We start from the raw sequence: 19,006 nt of genomic DNA on the forward strand, positions 1-19,006 counted from the left end.
ATCCACTAAAGATACAAATATCATCCAGTTCTGAGAATCACTTATGCCTTGTCCCCACTGAACGATCTCCTCAACCAAACCCAGGCCTCTGGTCTTCTTATCTGGCATTGGTCCCTCGTACCCTTTCCACCAAGCCACGTTCTAGGGATTTCCAATCCACACATTCCCATAACGGGGCTCTACACAGGTGGCCAGCTGGTGTGCTTCCCTTTTTCTATATTTGGGGGGCAGCGTGGTAAGGCTCACATCCTTCTCGACACCAACTGGGGAGAAGGCTACCTGTCTTCTCAGGAAAGGCCCCTTTTCTTGCCATTTTCATTTCTCACTGAGCAGGCTGTGTCCTGAGGTGCCCCAGAATGCCCCCCAGTGGCTTGGGTTTTATCCAGTGAGTTTGTTCAACTAGGGCACCCCACAGTCAGCTCCCACAAAAGTATGAGGTTCATGCTGTTTGGCACAAGGATGACTGTATTCGCCCAACCCCACCACATCCATCCTGCATACAGGAAGTGAGTCCCCCACGCCAGCAACGCAAGGTTCAGATGGGCTGGGTTGGGCTGTTCAGAATGCTCAAAGAAAGGACCCTTTGCCTGGCCAGCGAGGGAGCAATATTCCATTTTGGCAGTCAAGCTTCCCTTCAATCAAAGGGACAGTGTCAATATAATAACACAGCACGTGTCCTTCCCTTGGCCAACTAAATAAGGCTGCTTCTGATTGGAATCACTGGAAGAGCTGGAGAAATCTGATTTGCTTTTCACCCATCCAGGGTTTTGCTGACTGTTTTTGCATTTTACTTAGCTTGACGATAGTCATGGTCAGTTTCACTTGTAGGGACAAATTTTCAAATACTCATCACCCACAATTAGGGTTGCCACCTGTCCTGGCTTTCCTAGGCTGATCCGTTTTTTGAGGTAGCGCGGTGCCCAGGAAACCTGCAAGGGAGCTCAGTGCACGCTGCCAACTCTCCCGTTTTATGGGCTCAGCATCATCCCGGATGTCCTGGCTTTTTCACCCCTCAGAGGTGGCAGCCCTACCCACAACTGGGGCCAGGTTGACAAAAGCATTCAGCTCCCAATCAGGCACCAAAATATATGGCCGGATTTTCAAATGCATTTGACCCCCAGCAGCTCCCAATGTCACGTTTGTGGCCAGGTTTTCAAAAGAGATCAGGCTCTGATGTCCTGAGCTGTTTGGAAAACTGGGCCCTGATGGCGAGCACTGAGCTGTTTGGAAAAGTGCGGGCTACAGTCCGTTTCCCTGCCTGCATCGCAGGCATAGCTCAAGGCTCCCCTGCGAAAATTTGAAAAACACTCTACTTTAGAGTGACATTTTGTTCAATCTTCTTCATACAAAAAACCCAAGCTAAATGAAGTACGAACCACGGATAATCAAAACTGTGGGGGCACTTTGTATGATAAATCCAATTCAGATCCATTTTACTTTCCTTGATTTAGCTGTGGTTTAATTATACCACTAGATGCAATACTGAAGGCTTGGTATTGTTCAGCCTGACGGTGTTTTTTCCTCCCTTTATGAGCATCTTTGACTAATTTTTAGTGTCGTATCCTAGCTTGTCTTGAGGCCATTTCTCTTTCTGAGAAGAAATTGACAACAGGCAGGGTCTGATTTTCCATTGCGGGATTTCCATGGAATTGTTACATTGGCATAAAACCAGCAGTGGAGAACCAAGGCCCACATTCTGAAATATTATTAGCTATTCTTTATGAGTCTTAGCATGGAGTTTTTCTATTATTTTAATAGCTTCTGAAATGTATAAATAATTAGTAAATAGAGCAGCAATAGCTCAATGTAGTAGCTTAATTGACATTCCCTTTTGGTAAAAACCTTTATTGCCTGGTATGACAAATACCTACTTCAGCACTTCCTAAAGTGTGGGGTGCATCCCCCTGGGGGGAGACTTATCGGACTAGCTGAGGGGCACAGACTAAGTCTCTCCTTTGTTCTCCAGGGTCTCAGTTTTCATTTAAAAAAAAAAAGAGAAAGTCTCTAGCTGTTATGGTTGAGAAGAAAACTTTGAAAACGTGACCCAAGTGCGACTGACGCGGTGATGTCTGCCTGAGTCTGCAGGGAGCCTGAAACAAGCTCTGTGGTGTGATCTGCCATGTTCATTTCAATGGGCTCTAACTTAGATGCCAATGATGATGCTTCAAACATCAGCATTGTTAACTGTCTCGCTGCTCATCACAGCATGTAAGCAAGGAGGAGACAGCTCAGATTAGGATGATCTACACAATCTACTCTGAGTGACCACTCCATTTGTGTAGGCCTTTAACAACACATGAGGGGGCTAAAGATGTGTGTGTGTGTGTTTGGAGGGGGTGATTGCTTTATTTTTCCTGGATGGGGGCTCAGCTTTCGGAAGGTTGGGGGATGCTAGCTCACTCTGTTGACATTTTAAGTAACAATGTCATTAAATATCTTTCTCTCTCAGGAAGCAACACTCTTATCTCTGTATCTAACCCGACCCTACATAGGGATGGTTGACTAGGCATTCCTAGCCCTATAGTTTTCCATAGACCTGGCCCAATGCACGGATGACAGGGGAGATAATGAGTGACATTACACGTTTCCTGTCCAATGGAAGCTGCAATGTGCCATTTTACTGTGTGAAAGAAGGAGAGGAAAATACTGAGCTAGATTCTCCACTCAGTTACATGACCACATTGTCTCCCTGTAATTTAGTGGATGGGAGGCTAGACTGGGAATTGGAAACCTGGGTTCTAGCCCCAGCTTGTCTACGGGTTTGCTGCTTGGGTAGGTTTCTTCCCTGCTCACTTTCTCCATCTGTAAGCTGGTGATCGTGATATTTGGTAAAGTGTTTTGAGACACCTGGAAGACAAGTACTATAGCAGACTTCAGTATTTACAACCAAGTCTATGGAGTTATACTGGTATAAGTGGGAAAAGAATCAGGCCTGTTATATTGTATGGAATTATTTTAGTGGTATAGTCAGATTTCCTCTTCTTTCAGAAGCGGTGTGTTTTAAGTGTAGCACTTGAGAGGTCAGGAGTTCCTGAGTTCTAATCCCCCCCCACACACACACACTGACACAGACTCCCTTGGTGACTTTGGCCTGGCTGCCTCAGTTTCCCCAACTGTACAATAGGTGTAATAATAGTGATGTGATAGGACTATTGGAAGGATTTGTTAAAGATGAAAAGTTCTAGGTGTTGTTATTTAGGCGGAGGAATTTTTTTATTATTTTTTTTAAGCCTTTTGATGACACTCCACGGCTATCTCTGTCTGCATTACAAGGGTTCTCACAGACCGTTCCGACTCTGAACTGCTCCCAACACCTGCAAAGCCCAAGTGGATTCCCTGAGGGTACCGGCTGAGGATCTGCAGGCTGATGACACTGCAGATGCGTGGTGCCTTGTTTCTTTGGCAGAGCTGGGTCCAAAACTGGACACCGCAAAATGCATTTCAAAGGAAATCATTGTAGCCTTGTGAGATGGGTGATTTAGCCACAGGCAGCTTGCGTCTGGCACTGCTCCTCTAGCTGTGATGCTGGGCCAGCCAACCAATCCCCAGCCTACAATGTGATGGAAAAGGGTGTGCTTGTTACATTGTATCCCCGGGCACTAGTACTCATTGCAGGAATCGACTGGATCGATTGAACTTGCTGGCTCTGTGAGGTAAACACTAACACGTACAGCTTGGCCAGCTGAGTTCCATGACATTGCTCCTGTCTCAAGACATCAGCAGAGCAGTGGCATGTCTGGAGGGAACAGGGGTGTCAGGAAGAATCCCCCCCGCCCTCCACCTCTCTCCGTGTACAGTATTGCACATCTGGCTAGTGCCCAGCCAGGATCCTCTGAACTGGTCCGTGGCCAGGGCAGGCTGCTGGACAAGGTGGCTTGATGAGCTGACCCAGCATGGCAAATCCATGTGGTTGATTCGCAGGAGAGCAAATGGCACCCAGTGATTTTGTGAATGATGCTGCCCCCACTGCCAGTGTCTGTTGGATTTTTGACATGCCTAATGGATGAGTTGTCAGCGCTATCTGCGGCAAGCCCCTTCCGGGACGGATCTGGTCGCTGCCTCCCCCGGGTGTCACTGGGTGTCCCACCCCCTCCAGTTGCTGAGGCTGCCAGGTGGGCTCAGGCAGCTCCCTGTGGATTCCTTTGACCTCATGAGAGCTGGCGCTTGGGAAGGCAGGGGCTTTGTCGCTGTGCTGTGCTGGGCAGAGAGCTGTCTGGCTCATGAGATGGGAACTGATGGGCTGCTTTTTCAAGTGCACCTCCGAAAAGCAGCATGGGCTAGTGGATAGTGCTCTAGACTATGCCTTAGGAGATCTGGGTTCTCTCCTTAGCTCAGCTGCCAGGTGACCATCCTGTGCCTCAGTTTCCCCATCTGTAACACAGGGATATGATCCTGAGCTCCTTTCTAGAGCACTTTGAGATCTACTGATCAACAGTGTTATCTAAGAGCTAGAGATTATTTATTAATATCTGTGCGCACTCATGGAGGAATGCATGCTGGCCTTCGGGCTTCCCTCTCCTCTTCCTCTCTCCAGTACCCTTCCCCCAGAGGCCCCTGTGTGAAAACAGAGAGCACTAGAGGGGAAGAGGTAGTTTTGAAAGACCCATCCTCCTGAATCTGAATGCATGCTGGCTGGTTTTTGTCCCTTTGCATGGCTTAGACTCTCAAGCATCTTCCCAGTTATAGTGCTCACTTATGCAGTACAAAGGAGCAGTCTTTTGGACCTCTTAATTTCTCTCTTTTAATTCACTAGGAAAGGCCCAGAATGCCCCTAGAGGTAGAGTAAGTCACTTCACCCACCACCGAAATGCAGCCACCTCTGGGGAGGAGCACACAGCTGTTTCATACAGCAACACTAGAGAACACATATTTGCTTCCATTTTGCCCTGCTCAGGTTCTGTGTCTGAGTGGTAACGTGTGTCTTTGTTTTCTCATTGCAGAGTCTCTCTCTGGATCTGTTCGGTGAAGTAGCAGCAAAGACTTTGCAGCCTTGGACTTCTCTTCTGCAACAGCAGTATTTGGGGGGGAGGGGGGGCAGGGACGGGGGAGGGGAACATCAGAAAAGGTGTCAGGAGACCTTTCACGTTCTCTGCATGCTTGACTCAGGGATGAGCAAAGGCAGAGTCAACGCATACAGCATAGTATCCTCTGAGGAAGACGGGCTGAGGTTGACCACCATGCCAGGAGTCAACGGCTTTGGGAACGGTAAGATCCACACCAGGAGGAAATGCCGGAATAGGTTCGTGAAGAAGAATGGCCAATGCAATGTCGAGTTCACCAACATGGATGACAAGCCTCAAAGATACATCGCTGACATGTTCACGACATGTGTCGACATCCGCTGGAGGTACATGTTGTTGCTCTTCTCCCTTGCCTTTCTGGTGTCCTGGTTATTATTTGGGCTGATTTTCTGGCTCATTGCACTTGTCCATGGAGACCTAGAAAACCCAGCCGGGGATGACAGCTTCAAGCCTTGTGTTCTTCAAGTGAACGGCTTTGTGGCTGCTTTTCTGTTCTCCATTGAAACCCAAACGACGATCGGCTATGGATTCCGCTGCGTGACAGAGGAGTGCCCGATAGCCGTCTTCATGGTGGTGGTGCAGTCCATTGTGGGGTGTATAATCGACTCCTTCATGATTGGGGCAATCATGGCAAAGATGGCCAGGCCCAAGAAAAGGGCCCAAACATTACTTTTCAGCCATAATGCTGTTGTGGCCATGAGAGATGGGAAGCTCTGCCTGATGTGGAGAGTTGGGAACCTTCGAAAAAGCCACATTGTGGAAGCCCATGTGAGAGCTCAGTTAATTAAGCCTAGAATCACCGAGGAGGGGGAATATATCCCCCTTGATCAAATAGACATTGACGTTGGGTTTGACAAAGGCTTGGACCGTATTTTCTTGGTGTCACCAATCACTATTCTTCATGAGATCAATGAGGAAAGCCCGCTGTTTGGAATTAGCCACCAGGACCTGGAAACAGATGACTTTGAAATTGTGGTGATCCTTGAAGGGATGGTAGAAGCCACAGCCATGACAACACAAGCTCGGAGCTCCTACTTGGCCAGCGAGATCCTGTGGGGCCACCGCTTTGAGCCCGTCCTGTTTGAGGAGAAAAACCAGTACAAAGTAGACTACTCACACTTCCACAAAACCTACGAGGTGCCGTCGACCCCGCGCTGCAGTGCTAAGGACTTGGTGGAGAACAAATTCCTGCTCCCTAGCACCAACTCCTTCTGCTACGAGAATGAGCTGGCCTTCATGAGCCGTGATGAGGAGGAGGAGGAAGAGGAGGATGATGACAGCAGGGGTCTGGATGACCTGAACCCGGACAACAGGCATGAATTTGACAGGCTTCAGGCCACGATAGCACTGGATCAGAGGTCATATAGAAGGGAGTCAGAAATATGACCCAGGGCCCCTCCGCTAACTGATCTGAGGTTATTTTTCCTCTCATCTCTTCCCCTACCACCTGCTCAACTTATGCAGAACAATGCAAGTGCCATAGGAATGCTTGAGAAATTAGTATTGTTTGTAGTTTTAAGTTTCATTGCAATAACCACTGACCGGTCTGTGATAGGAAACCACAGCAGGCCACAGAGTGTTTTGAACTTCCAGTGTTGATAAAGCTATTAGAAAATGTACTGGAAGCAGATTCAGTATGGCGGCACAGATAAGGGAGAACACCGGGGGCGGGATCTGCAGGAGTACCTTCTTTGCACGCAGAGAGCTGGTGATTTTGTTTTCTTTCACTCTGTGAAAATGAAAGCATTTCCCTGGAGCTGAGCTCTGTGAGGTTCAAAAGGAGGAAATATCAGGAAACAAATCCTTTTGGTTGGTTTCGTTTTTTTTAACTGAACACAAACATTATATATATTTCTGGCAGGAGATGTGATTCGGTTGCACAAGAATGACACTTGAAAACATGTAATGTAAAGTACTCCTTTTTCAATTTGGGGGAAGGGAAATGAGGTTTGAATTTGTCAACTTAGTGCCCGGGAGATTGTTTACCAATAATAATAGTGTAATAATCATACATTCAAAATGTGATTCAATATATTTGTAAAACAAAGAAGGCAATGAAGAAGCTGAATGAATTGTTTTAGGGCTGACTCCCAGGGTGTTCAGCAGGCTGCCTCCTGGTTATTGGCTGGCAAAGCTTTGTAACCGGGTCGCAGCACTGACGGGCAGAAGCCCAGTGGCAGCAAAAGCAAGGAGCACAATTACTGGCAACGTAGCACAGGGAATGCTAGACTCTGGGATAAACAAACAATTAATAATAGTAATAATTAAGAATAATAATGAACACGCTGATGGAAATATTTATTTTTGGGGTGGAGCGGGATTGAGCGTGTCTGCTGGGTTATCATTTTTGAGCACTGATATTTTGTTTTTTGCACCTTTGGCTAAAATGAGCGGGATTCTCGTTTGGGGTAAATCAGCTTTGCTCCGTTGAGTAGCTAAGGAGCAAGCTTCTGTTCTGAGTCACTTGTAGTCAGTGGGGTTGTTACTGAGAATGAAAAGTGGCCTCATGGGCCAGCCTTTAAATCAAGGGTGGCCAATCTGAGCTGAAAAAGAGCCAGACTTTACCAATGTACATTGCCAAAGAGCCACAGTAATATGTCAGCAGCCCCCCACATAAGCTCCCCCCCGCCACTCCCAGCGCCTCCTGCCCACTGGCAGCCCCACCGATCAGCACCTCTCTTTCCCTCCCCACACCTCCCGATCAGCTGTTTCGTGGCATGCAGGAGGCTCTGGGGGGGGAGGGAGAGGAGCAAGGGCAATGCAGGATCAGGGGAGGGCGCGGGAAGGGGTGGAGTGGGGGCAGGGCCTGGGGCAGACCCAGGGGTTGAGCAGTCAGCACCTCCCAGCACACTGGGAAGTTGGCGCCTGTCGCTCCAGCCCCGGAGTCGGTGCCTATACAAGGAGCCGCATAGTAACGTCTGAAGAGCCGCATCCGGCTCTGGAGCCACAGGTTGGCCACCCCTGCTTTAAATGGTGTAAATGGAGCAGCCGTCTACTTATTCACTTCAGATTTACACTAGCTTTGGATCTGCCTCCGTATCTCCAGTGGGACCATTCAGAATGTTTATTTTTTTAAGGAATGGAATGGAAGTTCTAGAAGTCAGGTATTGCCCATTTTCCCCAAAAGTCTGACTCCCTCCCCCACAAACAATTCCGTTGTTTTAAACATGAAAACCTATGTGCACTATTTTTTTTGGTCCTTTTGCACAGAGCAAAATTCACAATGCATTGGTTGCCCTCCCTTGTATTAGCGTCTATTCTATTCTTGAGCGTGTTTGTAACTGATGAATTGGACACTGGACAGTGCTACGTGCAACGGCCAAAAAAGAGAACCAATGATTTCTCTGACTCAAACCTCACCTACTCTCAAACCAGGGGTCCCATGCCTTAGAGATGCAAAATTGTTCAGCTGTACACAGCTTTTCCCCAGCACCAGAATCCCTGCTTTGACTTGTTTCCTAGTCAAGCGCTCTCCCTCCAGCCTTACGGCATGTCATGTGTCACTCCATATGGGTTCAGCCATGCAGCAAGAACACAGAACAGATCACGGGCAATAAACAGGGCCCACACTGCACACATTACAGGCTATTATTGATTGCCGGCTGCTTGTTATTCCAAAAGGCACAAAAGATCATGCCTGTACTTGCGTGGGAGCTTTTGCTCCCAGAGGGAAAGGACATCGGGCATTTCCAGCACTGCGCAGAGAAAGGATCCATCTAAAATCAGAATGAAATCATTACCGGGCCAATCATTACCTGTGTCCCAGTGGCCTAAGATTCATGTGGCCAGTTGTCACTTTCCTACATACTGAACTTCCCAGTGACAGCTAGTGTAGAGTTCAGAAACTCCTGCTCTAAAAATTCAGACTCCTCCCACTTCAACTAAAGGAGAAACTCTAGTAGCTATTGGCAGTATAGTGCCTATGACACACAGTTGCACAGCTTTTATTCTGTCCAACAGAGGGCAGTGGTGGGTGCACAGACCCACTAGCCAATTCATTTGCTGTAGCATCCAGATCAGTGAAAGAGGGAATGAAAGGAGGGGCCCTGAGATGTGGTCATCAGCCAAATCATTCATTACCCACACTCAGCTCTCGTTATCTTTCCAGGGCATTGCAAACAGTAATGTACATAGCCTCCTCCAGTGCATGTGAGGAGTTAAGTATTGTCATCCCCTGTGGCACAGAAAGGTTAAAGGACTTGCTCAAGGCCATTGAGGGAGTTGGTGTCAGAGACAGGATTAGTCCTGTGCTCAGATCACCTGTCTCTCTTGCGAGAGCTCCCACCTTTTCGTCAGCAGACCTGCTTCTCGGGTGCTGCACGGGCCCTCCTGTACTGCTGCGTACAAAGCACTGGCTGGAATGTGCAGCTTGGATGGTAACAATTAGCTCTAAAGAACGGGAGAGGTCACCAAAACAGAAGTTACTGCTCCGGGGAGTTTTCCTCCAAGTCATCCTGGTACCATTTTCAGCATCCGTTAGCCTTTCCAGCAGTGACTGAAAGCTCCATGCTGCTCACTCAAGGGGCTGCTTTATTTTTGGCTTCCTAAATGATGTGCAGTCCTGCTCTGTGGAGGAAGGGGGGAGAAAGCATCTGCTTCTCCTTGACAAATGTCAGCACGGCTGTGACTATTTTCGTCTGGCCTAACGCATGGGCCTCCTGAATTCTAATCCCAGCTCTGCAAAGGACTTGACATGTGGCCTTGGAGAAGTCTCTTAATATGTCTCCCTCATTCCACCTGTAAAATCAGGGTGCTTCAGAGGGGTGATTGGAAAGATTAACTGTTTCATGTGACTGTCACCCATGCTGCAGGGGTAGGGTTGCTAATTTTGGTTGGACGTACTCCTGGAGGTTTCATCACATGACACAGTCTTTAACTTAACATGCATCTTTAATTCCTGGAGACTCCAGGACAGGACTGGAGGCTGGCAACTGTTGCAATGTCACTGATGTCATGGGAACTCTGTATCAGTGTATGCCAGTGCAGGATGGGCAATGTTTGTCCAGTGCCCTGAAAATGTTCAGAGCTGAGAATTTGTCCCCTGCGTAACTGGAGCCATATGGTCACACAATCAGAGATGGGCACGGCTGCATAGAGACATAGTCACACCCACCCTACAAAGCCCCATGCCAGAGGCATAACTTTTTTGTGTTTCTAAGGCAGAAAATGCAGATGTGATCCCCCTCCCCCCCTTCCCTGCCCAGTTCCAGCTAAACCATGACAATTTCCTTTCTTTGATTCGAGGGTCAGTTTTGGTGTCTGCTTCTTGAGCAACAGAGGGGATGGGGGAGAGGGGAAGGAGGGAGGGCAAGGATCTTTCTTGCGGGTATTATTTATTTATTTTTATTTTTTCTAAAATGCTTTTTTTGGTGGCTTCAGGTTCTTTTGAGAAAGATGCAACAACTTTGCTGCTGTCAGGTTCCTTTCGTACTATATATCACGGTAAATATTTGTATATAAAACTGAAAAGAGAGAAAAAAATAGAGATGTCTTTAAGTAAATTATTGCTTTAAAAAAAATATTATATAATTGTACAGTCCCACCTGGGAGAATAGAATAATATATACATACATATTTTTAAACTACTGCATAGGAGGATGTGAACGAGCTTGTGGAAAACCCATGCAGCCCTAGTGAATTGAATTTCAAAGACTTTTCCTCACTCTTGTTCACACGCCCCCTAACCCGAACATCTCGCTCATGAAGAGCTAGCTCCAGAGAGTAATGTTATATATAATGTATAGTTCGAGAGATGGAATGTGCTGTTACATAATGTATAGATATTTTTTTCTGCCTACCTGTGAGTGCTATAGCTGGTCAGTCTTTTTACAACTATCAGGGAGCAATATAAGGATGTCCCGACAGTTTCCTCTCGCTAATAGCATTATTGCATCAGAACGCAAACATTCAAAAAGAAAATAAGCCAAACAAAGTCTGTGTATTTGACATTTGTAAAGAGGACCACCTCCCACCCGTCAAGAAGCTTGCGATGCAGTGAGCAGGCTACAAAAGGCCACGCTGAGAGCGCTCTTCATGCACATTGTATGTGTCGACAAGCCAGTCACGCAAAAAGTGTTTTGCTCTTAAAAGGGGTGGCCCTGGGTATGGTCTTGGGTGTGGCCAACCCATTAATGAACGGGGGTTTGCCTTTGAAAAGCGTGGCCTTCTGAGAGGGATGTGACACCACGCTGAAGGGCTGGAGTGGAATAGGTCAGGAGTCACTGGACGGAGTTACTCTGGATGTACACGGGTACAACTAAAGCAGAATTTGCCATGTGAAGAGATACTCTATCAACTTCAGTCCTGGTGTCTTCAACCTGGATTCCACACCAATCTCAGCCCGACTCAGGGATTTCCTGACATGCCAAGCAAGACGGGATTCTCCATGTGATTGGACAATGTTTGGTCCAATCTCTGCCAAGCTCTTTGTGTTTCTTTGGTTGGTGTGTGGGATTGTTTCGTTTGTTTGTGTTTAATTTCCTGAGTTCAGGGACAAGTAGGAGACCTTCATAGCCAACCGGAGACCGACACCTTTCTGGAAAGGGCTTTTTGAGCAGAGCAGGTGAAGTGGTTGCTAGGCGGAACACCTGCCAGCCATTTCCTTGAAGCTTAAAACCCTGGTTATGTCTAGTTAACTCCCTGGTGTGAGTTCTTGGTCCTCAGAGAATCTTTGACATCAGAGATGGAAATGACCCACCAAGTCCTCTCTGCCATCCCGTCTGTATATAATAAACCCTCCCTTAGTCAGGGCTCGAGCAAACTTACATAAGTAACAGCTGCTTTGGAAAGGAATCAATTTGATTGGCTGGCTGGGACCCTAGGCCAGATCCTGCTCTCATTTCCACTGGTGCAGCCCCAGGGAAGTCAGGTTGCACTAGTGAAAGCAGAAACTGGTCTCTATCCTAAGATCCCTGGTTCAAGAGCATATTCCCTGCTTCCTCAAATACAGCTAAACCCTGAGGCTTTCCAGAACAATGGCTGCTCAGCCTGCAATGGGGAAATCGAATCCCCATCCCTCCCACCCAGGGGTTGACAGAAGGTCTCCCTTCCCTCCTTGGATAGTTTCTGGGTGCCTCTTAGCCCAGCTCTTTCCAAATGATCGGGTATACAGGATAATTCAGCTGTTGCTTGCATACAGGGAATGGAAACTGTTGTGATCAGCCTTAGCTGCTTCTTATTTAATCTAGTGCACTTAGTCTTTAGGGCTGGGACAGTCACTTACTTGTAACCATTTGAGATTCGGTGCCTGCTTGACCTTCAAACCTTTTGTAGGAGATGAATTCAAAGCCACCTTTTCTATCTTTAATAAGGCAGAACAAATGTGTTTATTTTTAAACTTTCCTGCTCTTTTCTTTTCACTTGTGCTGAAGACCAAAAGAGTCACTCCTCTTTTCCTTGCACTGCAAAAGGCAGGAGTGAGTCTATAGAGCATATGTAAAAGAGATAAGCCTAAAGCTGCACATGTCTGAGCTGGAGCCACTTCTCAAACCCCTCGCAATTCAGGGATGCTGGGATCTGGGGTGTGGCTTGTCCGGTTGTAGAATTAAAGCTCAGCCTTGAAATGTGGATTTGGGTTTGGATCTAGAGAACCCCAAACTCTCAAAAATGTCAGGTGTATTTCGATCTGGATATTCGTTTTAGGCCCATCTTCTAATAGCTACGTTTAGTGCAGAATCCTCTTTGAGTCCCCTGTTCAGCAAAGCACTTTAGCATGTGCTTAAAGTTAGGTGCATGCTTAAGTGCATTGCTTAATCCTGTGGGTGTGCTATGGGTGAATCAGAGCCATAGGGCCAACTCCTGAAGCCCTTATTCATGCCTTCTCAAACTGACATCAATGGGAGCGTTGCCTGAGTAAGGAACATCCTGATTTGGTCCATCATGAACCATTTTCCTCCAAAGAGCTCAACTGGCAGATGGTGATGCAGAGAGAATTTGTTGAATTTCATGTTCTTCTGTTCTGAAAAGAGCTTCATTGTCTTTGACTTTGCTGTTTCTCTGCTCCACCCTCCATGTGCCTGTGTGTGTGTACTGAAAAGCCAAATGGACGTTTTCTCCAGACCTCGCTGCCTTTGGCTGGTGCTTTAATGGTCCCCAGTTGACAATGGAATCTGGAACTGATTCTCCAGTGCCCTGATTCACAACTGAGCCTTGTGGAGTCACTCTCACTAGTACAAAGTGAGTGAACAATCCAACCATTCTGACCTGGATGCATTTGATGCTCACTTTGCACTGGTGTCGGGACTTGTCTAGACGGTGTGGCCATGTGCACTTAGAGGGATCTGAACTGTAAATTGCACCAATGTGTTATGCACTAACTGGCCCGTGTGGACCCTGCTGACATGCGGTAAATGTTCCCTAAGGCATGTTAACATAGTACAGTTTCAACAGTACTACGTTAATGCGAACTTTCAGTGCACACCAACAGAGTCAACGTAGGCCAGTTAGTGTGCAACATGGCGCTCTTTAGAATTCACACCTCTCTAGTGAGCATTGCTGTGCCATGTAGACAAGGTGCCAGGCGCTGGAGAATTGGATACTGTATCCTCAGGCAGGTCAGTTGCCAGAGAGCATTTGCTTCCTGGAGAATAAAAATTACGTGGTGATGGAATCATTCTTGGAGGATTGTTTTTATATATAGTGGTTAGAGACGTTGCCAGGCCTTCTGGGTATATCTGTATCATTTCCACCAGCACTGTTTGTTCTGTGTTTCATGGCACATATATCTGGGATATATGTGACAATATACATATGTAAGTAAAATGTATTTCATGTGACAAAACTGGCCAATTTTCCTGTTCTTTTAAATATATATAAATATAAAAGTATCCAAAAGATATAAATAGCATAGAGAAAATAATCTAAATATATAATAAATGTATTTTGATCTATTTAAAATATGGTGTATATTTCAAAGATCATAAAAATTGTCTGGTTGTATCGTATTTTAAATATATTTTATTACCTTGTTACTTGTCATATATATTATTTAAATGCTCAGCAAACTTGGTCAGACATTGAGCAAAAATCTGGGCAAGCTATGCTGATCAGTAGGACGTTAACATGAAGAGCATCAAGTCAGAAAGAGCAAAGAAGGAAGAAAATCTCTTAACCCCTTCATGGCTAGGTTTCCCTGCATCCTCTCTGTAGTAGTAGAAAGCCCAATGATTGTTTGAAGCACTGATCTCTCAGTGGAAAGTTGGCATTCAGAGGTGATGGATCTGGTACATGGGGGAGCAGCTAAGTGGTTAAAAGGGACTTGCTTGTGCTAACAAAACAGAAATTCTCCATGAGCTTAACAGATCTATCCACTTGCTGGCTTGATTGAGATAGCAAAGTTTCAAGTGGCTGGGTTTGGGGTGGGGAGGAGCATTGTCAAGCTTCGAGGACAGGAAGTGGATTAAATATTTTGGGGGGAGTTACGTTCTAAGTTTTTAGAGCTTTTTAGGAGACTATTAAAATGGGACATTTCTTAAGAGATCTTTAGAGCCGCAGGGACCGGTTATGATCTCATTTACACTGGTGTAAATCAGGAGCGACTCAATTGACATCAATGAGGTTACGCCATTGAAGAAGTGAGATCAGCATCGGGCCCTACAAAACAACAGGGAAAGGAGTTTCAGCCAACTTTTCTTTCCATCTTGCTGGGAGGTTAAAAATCTCCCTCACTTTCAGCAGACACGGGGAAGGGGTCACAGGAAGAATCAGTAGGGCAGTGAAGGGCAGCACAATGCCAACAAAGAGACGCTACTGAAACACACAGAAGAGAACCTACAATAGACTGGGTCTCGTACTAAGAGGAAAAGGTGTGGAAGCAGAGAGGAAACTGGGAAATGTGTATTGAGCCAGGATAAAAAATAGCCCAGCTTGGAGGATGGCTGAGTCCAAATCACTATCCAAAAGTTTCTCCAGAGCAACAATATTCGTTGTCCCACATGGCAGAATCAAGGGACCATTTGTCTGAAGTGTCCTTGAATTCCAGTGGGAGCTGTTTTCAAAGTGCACTTCTTCCATGAAAGGGTGTTACATAACACAGGGTATAGACTTGAGCTCACATGACAGCTCTCAAGATCTTTTAGCAACAGAAGAGAAATATCCTAGAAAGTAAATAATACATAAAGATTTATTACATGATGGACACGACACTGGGTCAGCCCTTCTGGGTTTTCCTCTTAACTCTTCTGCATGAGTTTTTTGGGGCCGGAGGGCACAGGGGTTGCTGATCTGATCTGGAGCCTTTGCCAAATAGGTCAGAGGTCTGAATCCAGGCCAGGTTAGTAGTGTCCAAAAGTCGACATACTTAGATAGCTGCTTGTTTGATAGCCTGGTGATTTCAGTCCAGTTCCTTAGTAGAGAGCTCTCAGCATCACAAAAATCATGGCCAACAGCTGGCTCTAATCAGCAACCTTTTGATCACCTCAACAGCAAGACCAAGAACACAAACAATTCAAGGGCTGGAGAAAATGCCTTGCAGTGAGAGATGTAAATCGCTCAAACTGTTTCGCTTATTAAAAAGAAGATTGAGAGGTGACTTGATTGCAGTCTTTAACTAACTTCCTAGGGAGCAAATACTAAAGTACTAAAAGGTTCTTTAATTTAGCAGAAAAAAGCATTGTGAGAACCAATGGCTGGAAGCTGAAGCCAGACGCATTCAGATTAGGCACAAATTTTTAACAGTGAGGCTGAGTAGCCACTGGAACAAACTGCCAAAGGAAGTGGTGGATTCCCCATCTCTTGACATCTTCAGATCAAGACTGTATGTCTTTCTGGAAGAGTCGCTTTTGCCAAAGACAAGCTCAGTACATGGGTAACTGAGTGAAATGTAGTGATAGCCTGTGATAGCCAGGAGGTCAGACTAGATCAGAGGTGGGCAAACTACCACCCATGGGCCACATTTGGCCCACAGGTCCCTCCTGCCCGGCCCCTGAGCTCCTGGCCCAGCAGGCTCGCCCCCGGCCCCTCCCCCACTGTTCTCCCTCCCCTGCAGCCTCAGCATGCCGAGCCACCAGCGTAATGCCCTGGGTGGCTGGGCAGTGCGGTAAGGAGCAGGGAGCAGAGGGGGTTGGATAGAGGGAAGGGGAGTTGGGGGTGGTGGTCAGAGGGCAGGGGTGTGGATAGGAGTCGGGGCAGTCAGAGGGTGGGAAACAGGGGGGGTTGGATGGGGCAGGGGTCCCTGGGGGCAAGTCAGGAATGAGATGGGGGGTTGGATGGGGCGGCGGGGGGCAGTCGGGGGGGGGTCTGGGGCGGTCAGGGGACAGGGAGCAGGGGGTGGTGGATGGAGTAGGAGTCCGGGGGGAGCCGTCAGGGGGCGAGAAGCAGGGGGGTCACATAGGAGGTGGGGGCCAGGCCACTCCTAGCTGTTTGGGGAGACACAGCCTCCCCTAACCGACCCTCCCTACAATTTTGGAAACCCGATGTGGCCCTCAGCCCAAAAAGTTCACCCACCCCTGGACTAGATGATCTAATGGTCACTTTGGGCTTTAAACTCTGTGAATGAATCTATGTCAACGAAACGGCTGCGGCCTCGTGCAGAACTGCCAGTGTTGTCCCTGTGTAGTGGATAAACAGAGAACTTCAGCCTCGGATCCGGCACCCTTCAACAAAGCAAACATCCACTCCAAAGAGCTCTGGGGCCAGCCCTCTGAGTGTTTGCTTTTCTATTTAATCGTAATAAATAACGAAGTTGCTTGCACTATACAACCATAACTCCAAATAAATCAGCACCTGTCTTAATAGCACAGAAGCCAGGGAAGCCCCAAAGGAAGCTCACACTTTGGACCCCACTCGTCCCCTTGCATCTGGTTGGAGCAGGTGTCTCCGTGGCATGGGGGCAACCTACCTATTGAAGCAAATGTGCTGCAAACACATGCTCTGCATTTCACTTTAATTCTACATTTCTGGGTCCTGGTGGGTTAAACCTGGACCCCATTTTCCAAGGCAGATGCACCAGTCAAAAGATGAATATGCCTATAGCAGCTGCAAACGCTGGGTAACTGCACATCTAGTCACCGGTTTGGACTTTGAGCAGACAGGGAAGTTAATTTAACGGGAGAGGCACCTGATCTGCATGTTCAATTGCAAGTTTCCACAGCAGATGGGGGTGTGCATCTGGCACATGGGTTGTTGTGGGAGTGGCAGGTTCATGCATATCTTTTGCAGCCACACCCACTGAGTCCTTGTTTGGTTCTTTTTTGTTTTCCCAATACAGATGTTAGTGGGTATGCCTGGGAGGCTAGATGGCTAGAGAACATGGGTGAAAGGAAGAGATTGAGCCTTTGAAGAAGGATGGGGTCCTTGTTCTGTAGGAGACAACCTGTACCCCCTATTGTCACTCATGAGTCAGTAGACAAAAAGAACTTCTATTACCACATCCAACTTGCCAGGCACCATGGCCCCAGCAAATAAATTAAATGCCTATTAGCTGGTATAAATGTTGTGGTTTCTTAAATAAGCTAATAGGAAACATCTGTGTTCAATCCAGTGAACCCTCAACAAGTTTTGAGGGTTAAGAATCTAATTACATTGCTGATCAAATTCTAAATGAATGTTACACGGCAGGCAGAGGCATTTGGGGCAATTTATTACACCACCAGAAAACCTTTTTAACAATCAAGGCTTGTTTGGCTGCTTAAACACTGACTAGGCAGAGAAGTTGTATCCATTTTCTATTAATCACCACCCTGCCCAAGTGCCTTCCCACCTAGATCACAGCCCGGCTTCAAGTAAGTGTCTAGTGCTATTTATTCACGTGCCACTGTTGGTACACATAGAACAAAGGACCCAGGGGCCTGATCCAGAGACGGGGAGTCTTTCCATTGTCTTCTGTGGGTTTTGGCTTCCATCCCCAGTGAGTTTCCGACAGGCCAGAGTTTGGATCAATATTGTTGTTGATAGCAGGGCTGTCAGGCAGGCAGCCATTACTTGCTAATGTATTATAACTTCAGTTGAATTTTTTTCAAGCCTTTCAGTCACTGGAGATTCTGTTTTTCCCAGGACAGAAGGGTTATGCCCAGTGACAGATACTCATGTGAAGCCAGGAACACACCTTAGCATCAGTCCTGACATCCCAAGGACATGCTGCTAAGGTATGGTGCTGGGTTTACACCAGGGTCTAGCATGGGAAGGGTTAAACTGCAGCTTCTTTTGGCATGCGCTGTCTCATGCCCAGTTTGTTAAAAGCCTGAGGAGGCGGAAGTGGCTCTGTTTAAAGTGAACAGGCTGACCAAAGAGCGCTCAGTGTTTTACGGTGAACTGCAGGGCAGGATGGCAGAGTCCAGCAACAAGGGGAGAAGATCTTTTGCTTCAATCTGTGTTTTCGTAACTGTGTTGTCTTCCTGTGAGAATTATCATTAGAGCCAGTACTGGGGCTCTTGGAGTTAATGCACCAGCCAAAGTCACCCAGGAAATGCCCCCTACTAGACCAAGGTCACCGGTGGGGTGGGGGGAATCTTTATGGAAGGAACTCCACCAGGGAAATCCACAACTGAATTCCCACCACCAGTCCTCACAGAAGGGAAGCTGGGGTTGGAGCTGATGCGAAAGCCAGACGCTTCTCTCAGTCACTCCAGTGTAAATCTGGAGCGACTTCACTGACATGTGTGGCAATTCTTCTGGATGCACCAGTGTGTGGTTGAGACAAGAATCTGGCCTAACCAGCAGGCACACACAATAGTGTGATATGATCAACGGCATTTCTGTGACCAAAGTGTCCTGAGCTAAATAACAATAATATAATTAGTAACGTTGCACTTTGAAGGGTGGGAGGGAGTCAGGAGGTCAGGGAAGGAGGTTTATTAAATTTCTCCCTGTCTTGAGATTGGCTCCCTTTGTCCAGCCTGGAGATGGGTTGAAGGTTGCTTGTTTACTGGGCACAGCTGTTTCAAAGAGAACACAAACCAGAGCTTTCCTTTTTGCCCCAATCCTATTTGTTTATGTCTTTGCAATGCCTTCTGGGAAGGCCCAAACAACCTGTTGTGTGAGGATCTTTG

At 47.0% G+C, this 19,006-nt stretch overlaps 1 protein-coding gene across 1 annotated transcript; it reads left to right on the plus strand.

Annotated features, from left to right (window-relative positions):
* Positions 1-5,071: 5,071 nt before the first annotated feature.
* On the plus strand, positions 5,072-7,773 carry LOC140917856 (ATP-sensitive inward rectifier potassium channel 12). Its single transcript, XM_073361379.1, has one exon. It carries the CDS (start codon positions 5,094-5,096, stop codon positions 6,405-6,407), a length of 1,314 nt encoding a protein of 437 aa, XP_073217480.1. The 5' UTR covers positions 5,072-5,093; the 3' UTR covers positions 6,408-7,773.
* Positions 7,774-19,006: the final 11,233 nt, after the last annotated feature.

The sequence above is a fragment of the Lepidochelys kempii genome, chromosome 10, assembly GCF_965140285.1.
Source record: "Lepidochelys kempii isolate rLepKem1 chromosome 10, rLepKem1.hap1, whole genome shotgun sequence".
NCBI lineage: Eukaryota > Metazoa > Chordata > Testudines > Cheloniidae > Lepidochelys > Lepidochelys kempii.